This window comes from Netta rufina (assembly GCF_964035555.1).
Source record: "Netta rufina genome assembly, chromosome: 1".
In the NCBI taxonomy this organism is placed as follows: Eukaryota; Metazoa; Chordata; class Aves; order Anseriformes; family Anatidae; genus Netta; species Netta rufina.
Window position 1 is genome coordinate 142,610,400 of NC_140123.1, and position 17,960 is coordinate 142,628,359.

The 17,960-nt window shown below is 43.5% G+C and overlaps 1 protein-coding gene across 8 annotated transcripts in view; it reads right to left on the bottom strand.

Moving 5' to 3' along the window:
• Nucleotides 1-4,703: 4,703 nt before the first annotated feature.
• ERC1 (ELKS/RAB6-interacting/CAST family member 1) overlaps nt 4,704-17,960 on the bottom strand; it is a 302,116-nt gene continuing 288,859 nt past the window's right edge. For all 8 annotated transcript variants that reach the window (XM_084302886.1, XM_084302887.1, XM_084302892.1 and 5 more), the window contains one exon: nt 4,704-11,731. In XM_084302886.1, the coding sequence (XP_084159012.1) occupies nt 11,594-11,731 (138 nt within the window). In that variant the 3' untranslated portion in view covers nt 4,704-11,593. The remainder of the gene's footprint in view (nt 11,732-17,960) is intronic.

Here is a 17,960-nt window from a genome sequence, read left to right on the forward strand (position 1 = left end):
CACATTTGATCTTATCTGCAGTAAGCGATGCACAAAGCACCTTCCCTGTGAACAGCCAAGCGTCCCTTGGCTCCAGTGGGTGCCACGGATGGGTGCTGCTGAGCCCCAGCGAAAACAGCCTCATGCAGCTACTGCTTGGGCTGAGAAAACAACCCTGAAGCTGAAGTGAGCTACTTTACAGCAGCCCAGAGTATCAGAACAACATACTCCTGATTTCAACATGGCAATAAATCAAGGGAACCTTGGTAGCCACACTTTGCTTGCTCCAACTTTAATGATTATTACCACCAAAATACTAATAGAAATTATTAATGGTAAATTAATCTAAACCACAGCAGCAAGAACTGCAGACTGAAGTCAAACAAGGACCAAAAAATAAGATGCTGAAATCACTTACCTCCTTCTGCACTTCACACTCAGTCTTTAAGTCACACATGCATGTATTTCACATGTCCTTCAAGTCATTAAGCACCTGACAGAGCATACCGCTGCTCCTACCAACAGCAGTGTAGAAGCAGATGCAAAAATTTGCCCCCTCTGTGGGACAGTGGTCACTCCAGCAGGCAGAGCCTCATATGTATTATGCAAGACTCTGTAGGAGGATGGAGGAACCTGGAATAGCCTGGCTGAGAAAGGCAATGGATTTAGGAGCCAGCAAGGAAAACCAGAAAAAGCACATCACTACCACCACACTAACATCAAGCCAACTGTCCCTCTAAGTCTTTGCCTCCCTAGCAAGACTCAAACAGCTGAGATGCTAGAGGAGGGTTTCAGTTGCCAGACCCATTGGGAACAGGTGGAGGCAATTCAGTCAAAGACCCACCAGGTGTGGAGGTGCCCATGTGTGGAGGCAGAATCAGGGCTGCTCACAAGCACTGCTGAGTTGTGGAGGGCTTTGCAGCCTTGCACATCCCTGCCAGGTGTTTGGTGGAGAGGCGTTGGACACCTCTGCCAAGAGGAAGAGATGAGCACTGAAGCACAGTGAAGGCTTGGGCACATCCAGGGGTATGGCTGAAGGGAATTAGATTGCATTTTTACACCTGCAAAACTAAGCTGAGACGAACATCCAAATAAGTGCTTGATACACATATCCCCCAAATAAAAAGATTTTTCTCATAGGCCTGAATGAAGGAACACAAGCACAGAGAGATGTTCCCAAATTTAGCTCTGGATCTGGATGATATATATGTGCTTGCTGTGCCAAACTAAATCCCCTGTTCCAGGCACTTGTGAGCTGTGGAATTTGAAGTCTGGGTCTTCCCAAATGTCAGGATCTGGTTCATTTTAGAGTCAAGTCAGAGCAGATTGAGTTCATGTCTCCTGAAAAGTGTGGAAGGACTCTGAGGCAATTCCTTCTTTATAGGAACAGCCTACTTGGTGTCTGGGAGGTCACTGATGTGAGGGACAATTTACCGAATCAAAGCAGTGAGAGGTTTGCAACGCAGAACCGGTGGCCTCGGAAAAAGCACAGATGACAGCAATGCTAGGGCTTATGTGGTTACTGAATTGAAGAAGTCAGTGCATCCTGCACACTTAATGAAGGAAAGGTTCAGCAAGAAAACACTTGTGTAAATACATCACTGAAAATTGCATCATGGACCCATCAGGCATGGAGTCATGTAGACGTTTTAATTTCCAGACCTTTGGCATTGCAAGCTTAGCGTTCTGAACACGTTTTTCTGTATGCAGCTGTATATATATATGTTTATATACTATCACACAGATGTAGACAGATACGCAGAGATACATGCACACATGCACGTCAATGCACTGAGCTACAGATGACACGCTGTTTAAAGCTAAAAACAGTTTCTATGTGTTATATAACTGAGTTTAAGTGCGTTCATATACATTCCAAGACTTGTGGTTCTCCAAATGGTGCGCTGTTACAGAAAATGAAGGGTTTACTCAAGCTGAACAAAAATCCTTTTAGGAGGGGCTCTGGACTAGGGCAGCAACCCTTCCTTTTTCCCAACGCAGAAAGAAACCGAGTGACTTAACTCGCCCTGTCACAAGGTTTGCGTTCGTAGATGTTCCAGGAGCTGAATTCCCATGAAGAGAGCAACACGCAAAGGGGCTGCGGATCCTGGGCCTAAATATTTAACTTCTGGGTGACTCATCCAGAACAGTCCTAATGTTTGCAATTGTAACCCTTTGGTAAATGTGGCTGGTCAGGGATTTAAAAACACATGGATTTAAGGCCCACACCCACAGAATCACTTGCTATAACCCTACTGCTACACCCTCGCTGGTCCTGGCTGGCCCACACAGACATGACAGATCAGCAGAACATTCCAGAATGGAGTCTACCAACAGAAGATATTTGGCTCTGCTTGCCTGACAAGGAACTGTTGTTGTTCACAATTATTTTTATTATATGCAGCTACAATGTATCTGTTTTTCTGGAGCATGCTCCCTTTCTTCAGTTTGAGGGCCTTTAGAGACAGTTGCAGGAGGATTTTGGCCATTTGCCCATGATTTCCAAACACCCTGAAGCCCAGTGAAAAGAGCAGCTACTTGATATCTCAAAACCCTGCTCTAAAGGTCACTTGCCATATGCAGATCACCTCATTAGTGCAGGCAATTAGTTTGCAATCACTGTTTTGGGTAATCCTGTACACGCGCAGTCCGGCTGATGCGTCCCTACAGCATCAATCTACAGCAGCAAAAAGCATCTACACAGCACAACTGCAGCTGACCCCGCTGGAAACAGGAAAACAGGAGACCCAAATACATTGCTCTTCCCAGCTGCTCGCTGCTGTGGCTTCAGCTGTTTCCCTGACCGGTGTGATTTAGAAATGAGATGGGGCAAGTGTCACACTCGCCAGGAGGATGCATGGGTGGGGATACGAGAGGCTGGTCAGTGAGGAGGGGAGCCCTTCCTTCCCCATAACCCACCTTTGCAATGCCCACCAAGCAAGAGAGGAAAACATTGCACACTGGTGTGTGTTTGATCACAGGGCCGACCATTTTCCGTCTTCACTGCAGCCTTGCCTGTTTTTTGTCACAGTGACAGCAGTCAACACGGACAATTTTATTCAGATGCCTCGTTGCGTTTTACTGCAGAATACATGAAATGTAACCTGATAACGCACAAAAGGGATTTGGCATCTTCACTTTGTAGCGTGAACAATGTTATTGTTACGGGCCATCCAAGATATGAGTCAGCCTGTGGGGATGTGGTGCTGCAGCCCACGGAGCAGCCTGGGCCCTGCGCGTCCTGCCTCAGGCCTGCTCTCTGCTGCTGGCGGCACCACCCTCACCTTTCCCTTGTCCTGCTAGAGGGGATGAGCCCCTCAGAAACGGCACCAGGAGCGCTTGCAGGCTTGCCAGCTCTCCCACCGTACAGCAATCGGTTAAATTTATGTGGCATGTGGTTTCGTTCAGCTGATTTGGGCTCTGCTGCGAAAGCCAGGCACACCCTGGCCTGACTGGAATCGCAAACCCCCTTCCCAGTCAGACACTTAAGTGAACATTAAGCAGACTAGGCACCGAAAGGCCGATGGACTCTTCCTTTCAAAGCTCCTGAGACCCTTAATCCCCGTGTATCCTTTTTCCACACGCAGCTTTGGGCGTTTGATTGAAGACCAAGTGATTGAGATTCAATTAGTGGCGGGAAGGGACCCTGCGGGCGCTGGGACCAGGGCGCCTTTTCCTGTCACGTGCAAGGTCACTCCGATGGAAAGAGCAAGCTGGGACCTTAAGAGCCCCTTAAAATGATAAATCTAGTGCGAGCAGAAAGGACAAGGCCAGCAGAAAATCTCAGCAAACAATCTGCTGCACGGATAGACAAAAGGGGGAAGGAACGGAGAGGCTTTAAAAGAGAAATTAATTGGAAAGTGTCCTGACGTGGGGAAGTCTTGTCTCCCTGGGCTTTGGGATAGCTGCAGAGAATCTGGTGGAGTGTGTTTAAAATGGACATTGTTCTACCACTGGGACCTGGTGTTGCAATGCTATTCTCTTTAGAACAGTTAAGAAACGCCAGAAAAATGAGATTGTACAGTGACATTACTCAGGCAATCTCCTGTGTCCTCAAAATGCAGCTGGAAGCTGGACACTGGGTTGAATTCGTTTCCTCCAATGCTGCAGGGGGGCACGGGCCACCTCAGGTGACAAAGCTGCAACTCTCCAGTGGTGGCTGGTGCCGCGGGGACAGGACTCACCTTCAGGTTTCTTGTGAAGCACGCTGCTGCATAAGGCAGCCTTGCTGGCCTTTGCACAGCAAGTCTTTCCAAGCACATTACTCCATACGACGTGATCCTGAAATTGGCTCAACGCTCGATGTACATCTGGGATTCAGTCACTCATTAGCAACGTTGAAGTCACATTTATTTGGAAAATAAGCGAGAGACAAAGGGAAGAGCTCACCATAAACACAGTTGCTTTATCTCCACTTACCTGGCCCATGAGGTCCCAGAGTATCTGGGACACCCCTACGTTGATGCTTGCTCACGTTTACCTTGCGGCAGCCCCTCTACGCCCACCCACACTGCCAGGTGCAGGGGGAGCCAAGCCCCCCAGCAGGGTTGTCCCAGATCTGGGTCAGCAGATCCGACCCCAAGCCTGCTCTCAAGGAACTGCCACGCAGCCGCCCAGACCTCCTGCATGCCCACTGATCCTTGCCGTGCAGGGAGGGTACCGAGCAAGATGCACTGAGAGTCACTGAAATGAAGACATGGCACAGAATTTTTAAATAATTTTATAATTTCCTGATGAACTTAGTCTGTGAATAAAAAAAGAAGAAAAAATGAACAAAGTGTTTATATTATCAAGGCAAAGTTGAATATAACACATTTTCTTTGCAGTTTCATTATCCTGTCAGTAACATGACTCCAGCGATAAAACACATACAAGTTGAAGGCAGCGTGCACACTTGCATCACGGACATCAATGTCTCCCGCTGCTGTTATTTCAAAAAGGAATTCAAGTACACTAGATCCCATACCCAAAGCCTGTCTCCCCCTCCACTAAAGTGCAACATGTCTCTTCCAAAGCAAATGAGGGACCCATATCTGCAGACTGGATGGAGTATCCCACAGCTTTTTAATCCTTGGGGCAATCCTCCAGATTGCCTCCCCCCAAACACACACTTTGTGAACCAGAACCCGCTGTGTGGCCCTCATCATTTACTGTCTTGGAGGGAAACAGCAATGTACTAATGTAGTGGGCTTGGAGCGGCATGTTAGACTAGCATAGAAGTTATTCCCCCATTCATGGTCCCATTTGATACATCCTCCTTCAGACTCTGAACAGATAAAGGCATTCGCCACCCAAACTTCCCCAGATATACTGTAACAAGCATCTCAGAAAGGGCCAGGTGCAGCCAGCTGCCCTTGAGCAGGCACAGAAGACAGGGCACGTCCCATGTGCTGCCAAATGAAGTGCAAAGGGTGGCCACGCTTCATGAGGACTGAGGCTTGGCCGTGTCCACGTAGAGCTGGCAAGGTGAGGGAGATTAAAGGAATGAGGCTGACTTGTAAAATCTGGCTTCAAATTTGGATTTTAGATGATACCCACATTTCATAATAAAAGAGACTACACATGACTGATGAAGAGATCAATTTTTTGGTCAGTCCAAATGGAAAAAATAATGTTTTGAGCAGTAAAACCACATGAGCATCGAGAACCGAAGGCAGAAAAATCTACTTAAAAGCAAAATCAATTTAATTGACTTTCAAGATCCAAACTGGAAGTGCAAGTAGCATATGATAATTAAATTTGAAAGAAAAAATAATTTAATGAATTACTTTACCTATATCATAGCAAAGCAATTTGTGGTTTGTTTTTTATGTCTCTCTACGTTACATGCCAATTTATCCTCACATTGCTCCTTCTAGCTCTGAGGTAACCACAGCAGAAGGCAGCTGCTAGTCCTTTAAGGTAACATAAACTGTTGTGGATATGTGACCATGACTGGACACAAGGAGATAAAAATCTGAAAATGGGCCTACACTCCACTCCTAACTATTCCAGCCAATCTTGCACGTGTCCCTGGCATTTGCAAGTGCAGTCCAGAAGACTAAAAATTTGGCCAAAGTGTCTGGTCCATTTACATCAATGGTTCATATTTTAAGGGACACCCGATGTAGGCAACTGTTACTAGAAAAGACTGATTTCCAAAATACTCCTTCATTCTGCCCATTTCTGTATTACACATGTAGCATGTACAGTATAAAACTGGGAAAGAGGGAATTCACGATACAGGGTTCGTAACATTTCCGAAGAGGCCAAGCTCTCCTGGATCTCAAAAGCCTGTAAAAGGCCACTTGTTATAATTATGAGCCCACAAATCCTTTTCCGTACAATCCTGAGAGGAGGAGTCAAGGCTTTGTTGCTTCTGTACTTGAATTCCTTTTGATGAAACTTATTTTTTTTATATATTTTTAAAACACATCTTTTTCGGTTCTACTACTATCTTTTTTAATCCGACAACAGACACACATTGTTGGTAACTGCCCCAGCCTTAGGACCACACAGACAATATCGACAAGCAGAAAACAAAACAGGAAAAAACGCCCCTGAAAAAGTCAGGAGAGATACTGATGACAGGGTTACAGCACTCACCACACACACTGGAAAAAGTCAGGATTTCTGTGTTTATGCTTTTGACACTAAAAAGTTTCAAAACAGTTTTTCTTTCTTTCTTTTTTTTTTTTTTTTTTTTTTTAATAGTCAGTGGACACAGCCATTTTGTTCAGAAGGATTTGCTGATGAGTAAGGTTCCTCCCGTATATGTGGAAAAAAACAATTAAAAACATCATTTTGCTTAAAAATCCCCCCAGACACTCGTTTTCCTCACCGCGCTGACAAGACTGATTGGCGGGGCTGCTCTCGCCAGCGGTGGCCGCCCAGGCCGCCCTTCGCCTGACCCTTCCACCCCACCAGCTTCACTGGGGCAGTGTTAGTTATCCATTGCCTTCTGCTTCCTCCCCGATTCCCTGTTTCAGTGCCGACATTGAGCTGAGCAGAGGCTTCTTTTAATGTCAGATGCCTTGATTGTACTCTTTCCCTTTTTATTTCATCAGTGTCATTGAGAAATGCATGCGTTACTTTACGTAGTGAATTTTTTTGCTTTACAATGGTATCAGCACACAGCTCTTCACATTCTTTGTAAAGAGCCCTTCAGTGGCATTGATTGGCAATTAGTACATGAGTGGGGACTCAACCCTGTTAACCTTTTATCAGTTGCAGAAATTTCCCAACAAATTGAGCATTAGCAGCAGAATGGGTGGAATTAGAGGGCAAATGAAAATAGGTGCCCCTTTGGTTCAAAAAACAGGGTTATGTGTACAAGCTTATGACATTAATGCTCCCTTGTGCAAAATACTGAGAGCCACAAAGTACCAGCAAATCTGATAGAGAAGGTGTATTCCAGCAGTGCAACTGGAAACTGCAACAAACAGCCTTGTGCATCGCATGACCTTCGCCTTCCATCCCCTGGACTTGGCAAAAATCAGATACTCCAGAGAGAGTTTGGCATTTTCTAGAGGGATAGCTGGTTAAAGGCAGTCAAAATGAGAGAGAATACCAGAAGCTTAGCGTTTCGCTTGGGAGCACTCCAGTCAATTCTTCCAATCACAAATAGTGCTAATGTTCTCACACTGCAACTCTAGTGTTATAATGTCCTTTTAGTGTTTTAAATGAGGCTTGATTCAGAGGAAAATATGTACTTGGGCTCATGGATATCATCAACATCATGGTTGGGGTGTCAGCTTTTACACTGTACATGGGCTTCAGGCTTGAGTTATTTTTTAGCCCAAACACAGCTAAAATTACCTATTTAATTTTCTACAGACAGCTTCTCAAGTCCTTAAATCCCTGTTTCTTTATAAATGACAGCTTGTAAGAAAAAAAAATATCAAAGCAATCAAGACTTTCACAACTCCCAGAGCAAATGGAAGTTCACAAAAGAGGAGAAGAACAAGCAAGTTTCCCCAGGCACACTGGGAACTGGATGGGGGCCCATGAAGCAGGAAGGGCCCCTGAATTTCCCAGAAGTGCTGCAGTGTAGGACTGTTGTGTTAGGAAACTGTCTGCATCTCCCTGGCTGCTGACACCTGAATAAAAAGATTTTAAAGGAGCTGGGGAGGGTTAGGCAACTGGATGAGTGTCATGGTATATGCACACATATGGCCCTTCTGATATGTAGTTTCTTGATGGATTACAATAACCAAATCCATTAATTACCCTAAGGCCAGCGGTGTGGCACTCACTCCATACAAGCAAAAGGAAAAGCTTTCACTGGTCATGCTCAGCAGTGACCAGCAGCATCTCCCAAATCCCACAGTTTCCCAAGCTATTCACTGTGACAAGATCTCTATCTACACAGGATCAGGGAGATTATCTGAAATAGTTCAATGGAGATCAAGTCGGATCAAGTCTGTTCCCAAATGAGATCTGCTCTCTCCCTGAAAGCACTTTACTGAGGTCTAAGATCAATGTTTAAGATGGTAAGTCTAGAAGCGCCAGAAGATAACAGTAGTTAACGAGAAAACTTACAAAGGCCCAATAATCCAGATGGGAAGAACAGCAGGTGTGTGGCTTGCAGATAAAGACCAAATGGCCAGTGTGAAAACTAGCCAGGCTTGACAAATCCTTTCAGGGATGAAGCTGGGAGATGTGTAAACAGTGAGATTCACCTGGTTTCAGATGCATGGGTCCTAAACATGCTGTCACGACAGCAACATGCCTTTTGCTGAGGCACTCTCCAACCTAGAAACAGAGCCTCAGGCTGGCAGCTGAGTTAAGGATGCACGAGAACCAGCACTGAAACTGGGAGCTTTCCTGTGATGTACGGGCAATGCAGCAAACAAATGCAATTGAAATAACAGCCAGAAATGACCACCCCTTGCTCCCATCCCCTCCCCCTTCCCCTGCAGCAGAAACGCTATCAAGGAACATCTCAGTAAGAGGTTTACAAGCAGGAGTCATTTGAACCATCGATAAGGGAAATTCCACAGCTTCTCACAGAGGAAGGATTGTTTTACAGCAGGGAACCAGGGCAGCTGGAGATTTGACCATATAAGTTAATGAGATAGTCAGGAGTGGTGGTGGTGGTGTGATGATGTTAGGCTGATGGCCCTGATGGTTTTACAGGCAGCATTAAATTCCTGGAGTGAGTAATTAGGGGTGATGAAGAAAAAGCAAGAGGAAAGATTTCAAAACAACTGCTCCTATCAAAACGTGCTGACTCAAATAATAGGACCAAAGGGGTGGTTCTGGTATGAGGCATGGCTCAGTGGTATGTACAGTCACTGTCTACATACCTTCCGGTATTTCCCCCTTGCAAACATTCAGGTTCCCATTACTCTCCTGTTCCATGAGAAAAAAAAAGCTTTGGGACACAGGCTATTACTACACTGAGGACTAAAGCTACGTGTCCCGATTTGCAAAGCGCTGGCAGTTCAAAACACAGAAAAGGTGTGAACCACCTCTTCTTTGGAGACTTAGATATTTCTTCCCAGCAGATATGGTTATGGATGCTTCCATGGTTGCTTCTTTGGAATCATTACAGCTGAATGAATTTGGGTGTGATTTATTTTCAATCAGTTAGTTTTCAATATAATCTATGAGTATATAAGTTTTCAGTTTTGCCCAATTTTCAGTGGTTGAAAAGAAGACAGGGTACAGCTTCACTTATTCAAACTTTTGTTGGTCTCCTTTCTATTAGAAGCAATCAATCAGTCACTTCTAAGTATAAAAATACGGTGTGAAGGACCTACAGGGGAGCTGTGCCATGGATTTGAAAGACATAAGAAATGCAGTTTTTCTGAAAGGGTTTGAAACATTTTACTTAGCGTAGCAGTTTAGTGCTTAAGCTCAAAATAAAGTAAGTTATGGAATTAAATTGAGGGCTCTGAATGGGAGGTTTACTGAGAGAGATTATGAATGCTATAATCAGCTGATGTTTCTAAAACTTGTAAAATCTGTTAGAGTTACAGCAATGGCTGCAGGAGTCACAGGGTTTAAAATTAGCTGGTGACTAGAAAGCCAAGATTTCATCCACTGCTGTGTTGATATTTGGTCTCCTTTCCCCCTCCCCTTGTTCTCTTAAGTAATATGAGAAAGCCCGAGGAGAATACCTCCTTTAAGGAGCACACGGGGACATGTTAAAGGATTCTGTCCTGCAGATGCCCTCAGAAACACATAACCATTGGCAACCAGGAGAAAAAACATGCCTCCCCTTTAACGCAGAGTCCAAGAATGAACGTGAAAGTCCTACCCATAAAATAGGATTCTGATTTGCTACCACAATGACAAATTGACCTGCTATTTCAGGTCATATTACCTATCAGCAGGGGCTTTAATGAGTGTCAAAGATGGCTGGGAGCAAGAGTAAGGCCTCTCATATACATATAAGAATTGCACTGGTTTAACTAAAGCTGTGATTTTATACCTATCTACTCAGAGGGGTGCCAACCCCAGTAGAGATGCTCCTCTTTATAAGAAGGGGTTATTGCTCTGAATTCAAACTCATTCCTTGTCAACCTAAGCTAAACCAAAATAAATTAAATTATAATTATAATAAGAACTATGTTACCAATTTACCTAAATTAGTTTTAAAATTATACTTCTAAGCTAAGTGATGCAATCTGCTCATGTACAAAATGCCTGAAACTATTCTGATGGCAGCTAGTGTTCACAAACCTGTGGCCTGAAAAAATAGCAACGGACAAACTATACAAATTGATCCTGGGAGCTGACCTGTTGACCACACCTGCTTGAATGGAGAGAGCTCTCTATAAAATAAGAACTTAGGAGGTACAGACCTATGATGAGAAACTTCAGCTAAAAAACAAACAAAAACCCAAGAAGCCGACAGATGAAAACAGTTATATGAAAATATGCCCCACTCAGCATTTCAGAGTCAAATCAGTGAACAATAAAAATCAAAGTTAAGTAAACAGAAAGTACCAGTATGCCTACCTTGTTTCCCAGCTGCCAGACGAAGTGACTAACAGGGCCAAATTGGGAAACTTTCCTTTCCTCTCCTCTCTCTGTTATTTAAGAACATAAGAAATATTGAGACAGGCAGTGAGACCTGAGCTAGCTAGCTGATACTGGCCAGTTGTGAGCCATAACCAGAGCACACTCAGGTTTAGGTTTTAGCACTATGAAATTGAGGCTTTCAGCTTTTATGAAAAAAAAAAAAAAAGAAGCAATAAATGAATGAAAGGCAAAGGCTACCCTTCTGCAACCTTATGGAGTTATGGAGAACTAGAGCTTCTTGCATTCAGTGGATCCCCTCTTCTTCGCTCAGGAGACTTGGAAGAGCTCTGCTTAGCTGCATCCAAAATCACAATACCATCAACAAAGTCAGTGGGGAATTGGATGCTAAAGTAGAAAGGCAGTGAGAAGCTGAACACAAGCATGATTGATTAATCACAGACTGGAAGAACCTAGAGAGCAGGTAGTTTTTAGAGTGTGTTGTTTGTTTGTGTTTTTTTTTTTTTTCTTTTTCTTTTGTTTTCCTTGTAAAAGGTGCACCAGAAGTTTCTATTCCATTTTCTGTCTTTCACCCTCCTCTCATGGCTCCTTGGACTGACTGGGCTTGGCCACTGGTGTGCTGCTCCAGCGGGGCCAGTGGCCGAGGTCATGATGACTCCTCAAGTGCATTGACGACTTGCTCCAGGATGTCAGGGCAGTGATCCGCTATCTGCTGTAAGATGGCATTGGCAAACTCCTGCAGCTCTGCGCTTTCCTTCTCGCCCTTTTCTAACTCGTCACGAAGCTGCAAGAAACACACAGAGCCACGATCATTCTCTGCTATTAAACACGTTCACTGCATAACAAGTCCTGCCCAGCAGGCTCAGCTCTAAGCTAAAACACCAGCTTCAGAAAGGCAGCTAGCAGAGTGCTCCATGCTGGGCACTTCCAGGATTGACGCCTTCCCTTGGTGACTCCCTCATCAGCCTGCAGACACTGGGCAAGTTCCCCTCTCTTGATGTCACTTTTTCCAGTCTGCGGGACCAGATTTGTGACCTTCCCAGTACAGGCCATGTCAACATGGGAAAACTAAGTGGCTTAACTACTCCCAAGTAGATTGTATTATGATAAATATTAGAAAACCTTCCTCTGTAGAATGTTTTTTTTTTTTTTTTTTTTTTTTTTCCTGAAAGCAACTGTGTTCCAGAAAAAAAAATATACTATTTTGCTAGTGTATTAAATAGTTTGACTTTTATTCATGAATAACAGGATGCAATTACTTAGGAATTACTTCCTATATGACATCAACAGAAATGTTACATAACTGTACGAAGTGCACTCAGCGACAACCAGAATTCTAATTTGTCTGTGGAAATAATCACTTTCAGATATGGTGCTTCCTCACTCAGTCATAAGGGTACCATACAGAACTGTGGTGGAGCATACACATTTGTTGTTTACTGACTATAAACTTCCTATTGGATTACTCTTTGTTCAGAGTAGTTGGCTCAGAATGAGACGTGAAACTTCAAAACTTTATCTTATGTGCTTTTTGTATCATCTACAAACTGTTTGTCCAACAAATGGTGTTACAAACCACACCACACAACACACTGGAGTTTATGTGAACATAGTTTTTAGCTCTGAATCTAATGGCCCTGCCAGAATTAGGGGCCCGCAGCCTTAGCAAAGAGCAGGAAACATCTGCCTTCAGTAACCTGTTTATCTGACCAGCAATTGATAAAGCCCATGCTGGCCTGTGAACTGTGCAGAAGAATCCCAAGCAAGGCTGTAATTTGTGCAAGCATTAAGGGATTACTGTAGTCACAATGGTCTGAGGGTCTAACGGAGCAAGGAGATGCAGCATCTCTTACTAGCCCAGACGATATCATTAAATAGATTGGATAAGCTTTCAAGCATACAGCTTTGTCATATACCATACAGCAAAAAACCTGCTCTGTTTTATTAGTGGTATTATTTCTTCTAATTCATTCTCCATAAACATAAGACAAGTATATTTGTAGCAGGTACCTATACTTAGATTGGCTTCTGAAGTTCATTGCAAGCTGTTGCATTTAAACGTCTTTGTCATTTTCAGCAGCCGTAGTGATTACCTTATCTGGTTTTGAACCTTCCTTTAAATATTTTTGAGTTTATATTACCACCCTTCAGCCCCATAACACTTCTTATTCTTAAGTTATTAATATTTTTATTGGAACTCTACGGTGTTCATATGTGACACTGAAAGAATGTCACACTGGAATTTCTCATCCGTGAAGGGATACCTGCTCACCAGCATATTTTGTACTTCTGTAACACTGATTGCTGTAGGTTTTAATGAGGAACAATGGTCAGATGGTAGGACAACAGATCAGTTTACCCCAGTAAGAGCACAATGCAGGGGGAAAGGTTTTATTTCTACAGCTAAAATTCTGTTCAGATAGGACAGCGTGTCTCTGCTTAGAGGTGGTATCAAGGAAAGTGTAAGATTGCTATGCTGTTACTGCAAGAAATACTGCGTATAACCAAACAGCCTAAGAATGACTACAAAATAAATACAAATGCTTTTTAGGGAAGCTATGGCATACACTTCTATAGACAAAAGTGAGAGAAAGGAAATTAAAAGGGCAGGCCAGCTCTACTACTCCCTTTACTAGGCAGGGTAGCATATAGTAAATTATTTGGGTTTTGCGTGCTGAATGTTAGTTTAATGTGCTCTTATGTGCCTTGTTCCTACTGGCTGCCGTACTCACAGCACAGCTATATGAATCTGAGAGGGGCTGATGCCAAGAATCACAAGGCAAAAGCAACCCGATCCTGCTCCACAGAATGACATGAGCCGGGGAAGGGGGGAAACGAGCGGGAGGGGAGCACGCGGGGCTCCGTGAGGGCTCTCGGGGGAGCGGGGAGGGAATCCAGCAGGAACCCAGCACGGCTCAGGAACGGCACGCTGCGGTTCTGCGATTAGCCTAGTTCCAGCAGCCTGGCAGAGTTGTTAGTCGGAAACCTGCAATGGGTGGCTAAGCCTAGGGGAGGTCCATTCAGCAAGCAGGATTGAAAGAGCTGGCGCTGCACGTAAGAAGCCAGGAGATGCGGTCTGAGGAGCTATGTCCCGAGTTGCTGGTTGCTCAGCCTAGTGAGATGCCAGCAGCTCACGTGGGCCCAGAAACAGCAGCCTGCAAACCACCTACTGCTGGGAAATTCATGGGACTGGTTTCAGTACAGGACTCTGAGGCACGGCTTCCTTGGCTTCTGGGGCCAAAGCGAAGATTTCAGTGTCATTCATCGGAAGGGTGGAAGGTCATGGAGGCTAGGGGAGACAGAAGGCAATGGGAGAAGAAGCAAATGATGTCATTCTCCTTTTCTTTATCCATCCCCTTGCAGGAGCCTGTTCTGGGCTCTCGAGTCACCAGAAGAGGACCAGGAGAGGGCAGTGTTAGCAGGGAAAGCACAGCCCGGGCTCCCCATGGGCCATGCTCCACCACCACCTTCTGAGCAGAGATCTGTCCTCCAGGTACGCCAGCCAAATCTTCCACGTGAAACCCCAAGAAAGGACAAAAAAATGTACAACATCAACAGAACTTAAAAGTACCTCGGTGGGATTAACCTTCAGAAGTGAAAGGAGGTTGGTGGGCAAGGGGGAATGCTGTTGGCTGTTGTCCTCAGCCAAGCAGCACAGCAAAGTCGGTGACTTCTCAGTTTCTTGCTGCATAATTCATTTATGTGGATGTATGTATAATACGAATATTTCTTACAAAATCAAGAGAAGCCCAACAGCATAAGCCCCCACCAAGGCTGAAATAAATCAAATGCAATCAAACAAAAGTAGCAAACTTAACCAGATGAAGAAAATAGATGAAGAAAACTTTCTCAAAAAGTAAGTTTTGGGCCATCAAGAGGAGACTGCTCTGAATGCTGAAGGCAAGCAATAATACTCTGTAAATCAGCATAGACAGAAAGTCTGTGCAGCTGTCTCGCAGATGTCTGTGATGCAACATCTTTGAAATAAATAGCAATGATAGCCTTGCATCAAGTTTGCTAGCTTCAGAACATCTAGGTTTAATAATGAGATTTCTACTTAAACAAAGTCATCTTAATTGACTGTGTGGCTGGTACAGCATTTCTGTATCATCTATGTCATCTCTGTTTACATCATTCCTCTCAGAAACAGCTGTGACCAGCATACGTCACTCCTCATTCAGACAAGCTTCTTAATGGGGAACATCCGTGGTATAACTTGATTCACCTAGATGTTTGGCAGTCCAAAATTTAGAGAATTTCTTTAAAATTATTACTATCAGCTCTTCTCCTGGTTACCTAGGTTTTCTTGTTGTGAATGCAAACATAAAGAGTGCCATGCCATTTTTCTATGAAAATAAAGAAGTGTTAACAGTCTTTTTCAGTTGGTATTTTCAGCTCAGGATATGATAAGACTCATACACCTGCCTCATAGAAATGACATAAAAAGAGAAGGTCAGATATACTTTCCCGGTTGATGATAAGTAAAAATAGGCGACCTGGAAAGAAAGGGATAGCAAGGACTCCCAAAGTGCTTCATAGCATTTATGCTTTATCTAGGGACAGAAGAACAGAAGGGACATTCTGTGTCTCAGGGGGATGTAAGCTTGCAGATAACCTGCAACAGATTCAGACACTTTTCACCACTGCTGCCTTCCTGGGTTTAGAGCAAGTCATGATACTTTGCCATTTATAGTTAAACTCCATTAGTGAAAATAAATAAACAAATATATTCACCATGAAATTACCTTGCATTTGTACTTCTCCGGAAGTTATTTAAAGATTAATTGTCATTCAGAGGGAAAATAAGTTCATAGTTTTGCAATATGATGCCATGGTTTTACCCGTGTACTAGGTGAACCACGGTGCTGCTCTGCAGAGCCTCAGTGGCCTTTGCTTGCCCTATTATGTATGCAAGGCAACATTAAGCTAAGAACCTGCTATATTTATTCATATGGAGGATATTCCCTCTGGAATGCATTATTCTCCTCTCAGTAATTCTGCACAAACGGTGATGAAAAAAAGGCAAATAAAAAAAAAACAATGTATCGCATGCGGATGAATTCTGCCTATGGACAGTAAAGCTGAAAGTAGGAAAGGAATTGCTTGTAGAGAGAAGCACAAAGGCAAATTAAGTGCAGGGCTTCTACAAGGCTACAATGTTGGGATCTGTAATCACATTTTCCCCAAAGTTCAGGTGCTTTTGTATCAGACTATGGCTACTCTGAAAAATAGTGTTAGAGCTTAAAATAACAGAAGTAAGCAACAAAAAGAAACTCAACTGATTTATCTTAGCCTTTGCTTTGTCTGAAAATCAGTTAAACTACAGTGTACCTGGGGCAAACATCATCTTTGCATCTTTCCAGACACATCAGTCTAAATACATATGTTTGGAGTAATGAGAGCTGATTATATACTTCCCTTTATTTCTCAACTTTATTAGACTTATAAAATGGACCAAAGAATGGGTTAGGAATATAGAACTCCCAGTCTGCCAAACATTTTTTTTCAAACATATATAATTTTTTTTTTCTCTATCTGGAAATGTTTTATCTTTTATCAAAATATTTAAAAATCATTTAAAAATTAAAATGAGATTTCGAGGTAAACATTCTGGCTTGCCTTTTTAGAGTAATGTCTAAACTTTAAAAATATGCTTTAAATATATCTAAACACAGCTGAATAGATTTCACCACCTATTTTGAGAAAGAACACCCTTAAGAATTTGTTGAGGGATACCAAAGCATATATTTGACAAACTTTGTACATGTGATTTATCCTGCATTTCTGAGCATCACCAAGCTTTGCAAATAGCAGAAATATTATTTCTTTGGTAGTTTAGGAAATTTCAAAAGAAATGGGAAGAAGGAATTAAATAAGTATTTGTATGTTATATTTTGCATTTGGCTGGAGAAGTTTGCCTGTGAATCCTGTCCTTGCAGGTAACAAAGAGTAGTGCATGCCTGTGTCACAGGGCTACCAGTGAGGGCAAGGCGCCGCTGTACTGCACGTACCTGGTACAGGTGAACCCCACTGCCCTCATCTATAGCGACTCACAGTTTGGCATCTTACTGGGACCGTTGAAAAGCAGTTAGGCAGCAACTTCCCCTGGTTTCGGTTGTTAAACATTACCTTATATGTCAGCTTGCTCTTGTGCAGCAAGATGACTAGGCACTGCGATTAGTCTGTAATCCCCGCTTCATTCTGTACCTACACCTCACCCCTTCCCTCCTCTGCTGGTGAATGGGGCTGCAGGGCTCCATGGGGACTCTGTGGGTTTATTAAAGGCAGTGACTGATAGCAGCAATCACATGACAGGGAAACTCACCTATCTACAAGACAAATCTGAAAGAAAACTCTTTTAAGTCCTTGCTTAAAACTTTAAAAAGCTAAGAAGGCTTAGGGTCCAGTTTTTGTTGTTGTTTTTTTTTTTTTTTTTTGCTTTGTACCTCCCGAGTGCTAAAAACAGAGGAGAGGACAAAGCAGCAGGTTGTTAAATGAAATTAAGTTACATGCATCCATTTATTTTAGGATCAGAGCTTGAGCTCTTCCTACTTGTTTCACATTACGTATTTCTCTTTAAGAGGAAGTTCAGGACTTTTGTTTATTAAGAAGTGATGGAGAATCCTGTTAGCTCGGAAATTTCTGACAGATATTCCAAGAAAGAAAATTCTGTGGAATATTTTGTTTTTGTACAACCCAGTGAGGCCAACAAGCAACACAAGGATGCAGCTGCTCCTGCGTGTGGTTACCTTCACGCATGAAGGACACCCCGCAGACCTCCCCAGCTGTCCCTCTACGCAAGCAAACCACAACCCCCTAGCGATGTCTCATGCCAGCGGAGGCTGCAGAAAAACTCCTTGAGGACCACAGCATCTGAGAGAGGCACGGAGTAGCGGAACCTGTTACTAATAACAAAACACATGGAGAGGTGAGTTGTCTTTAAACAAATGCAGTAATAGCTCAGAGGTTGTCACTCCATCTGCTTGCAGGAACTGCTTGAATTGAGACCACAC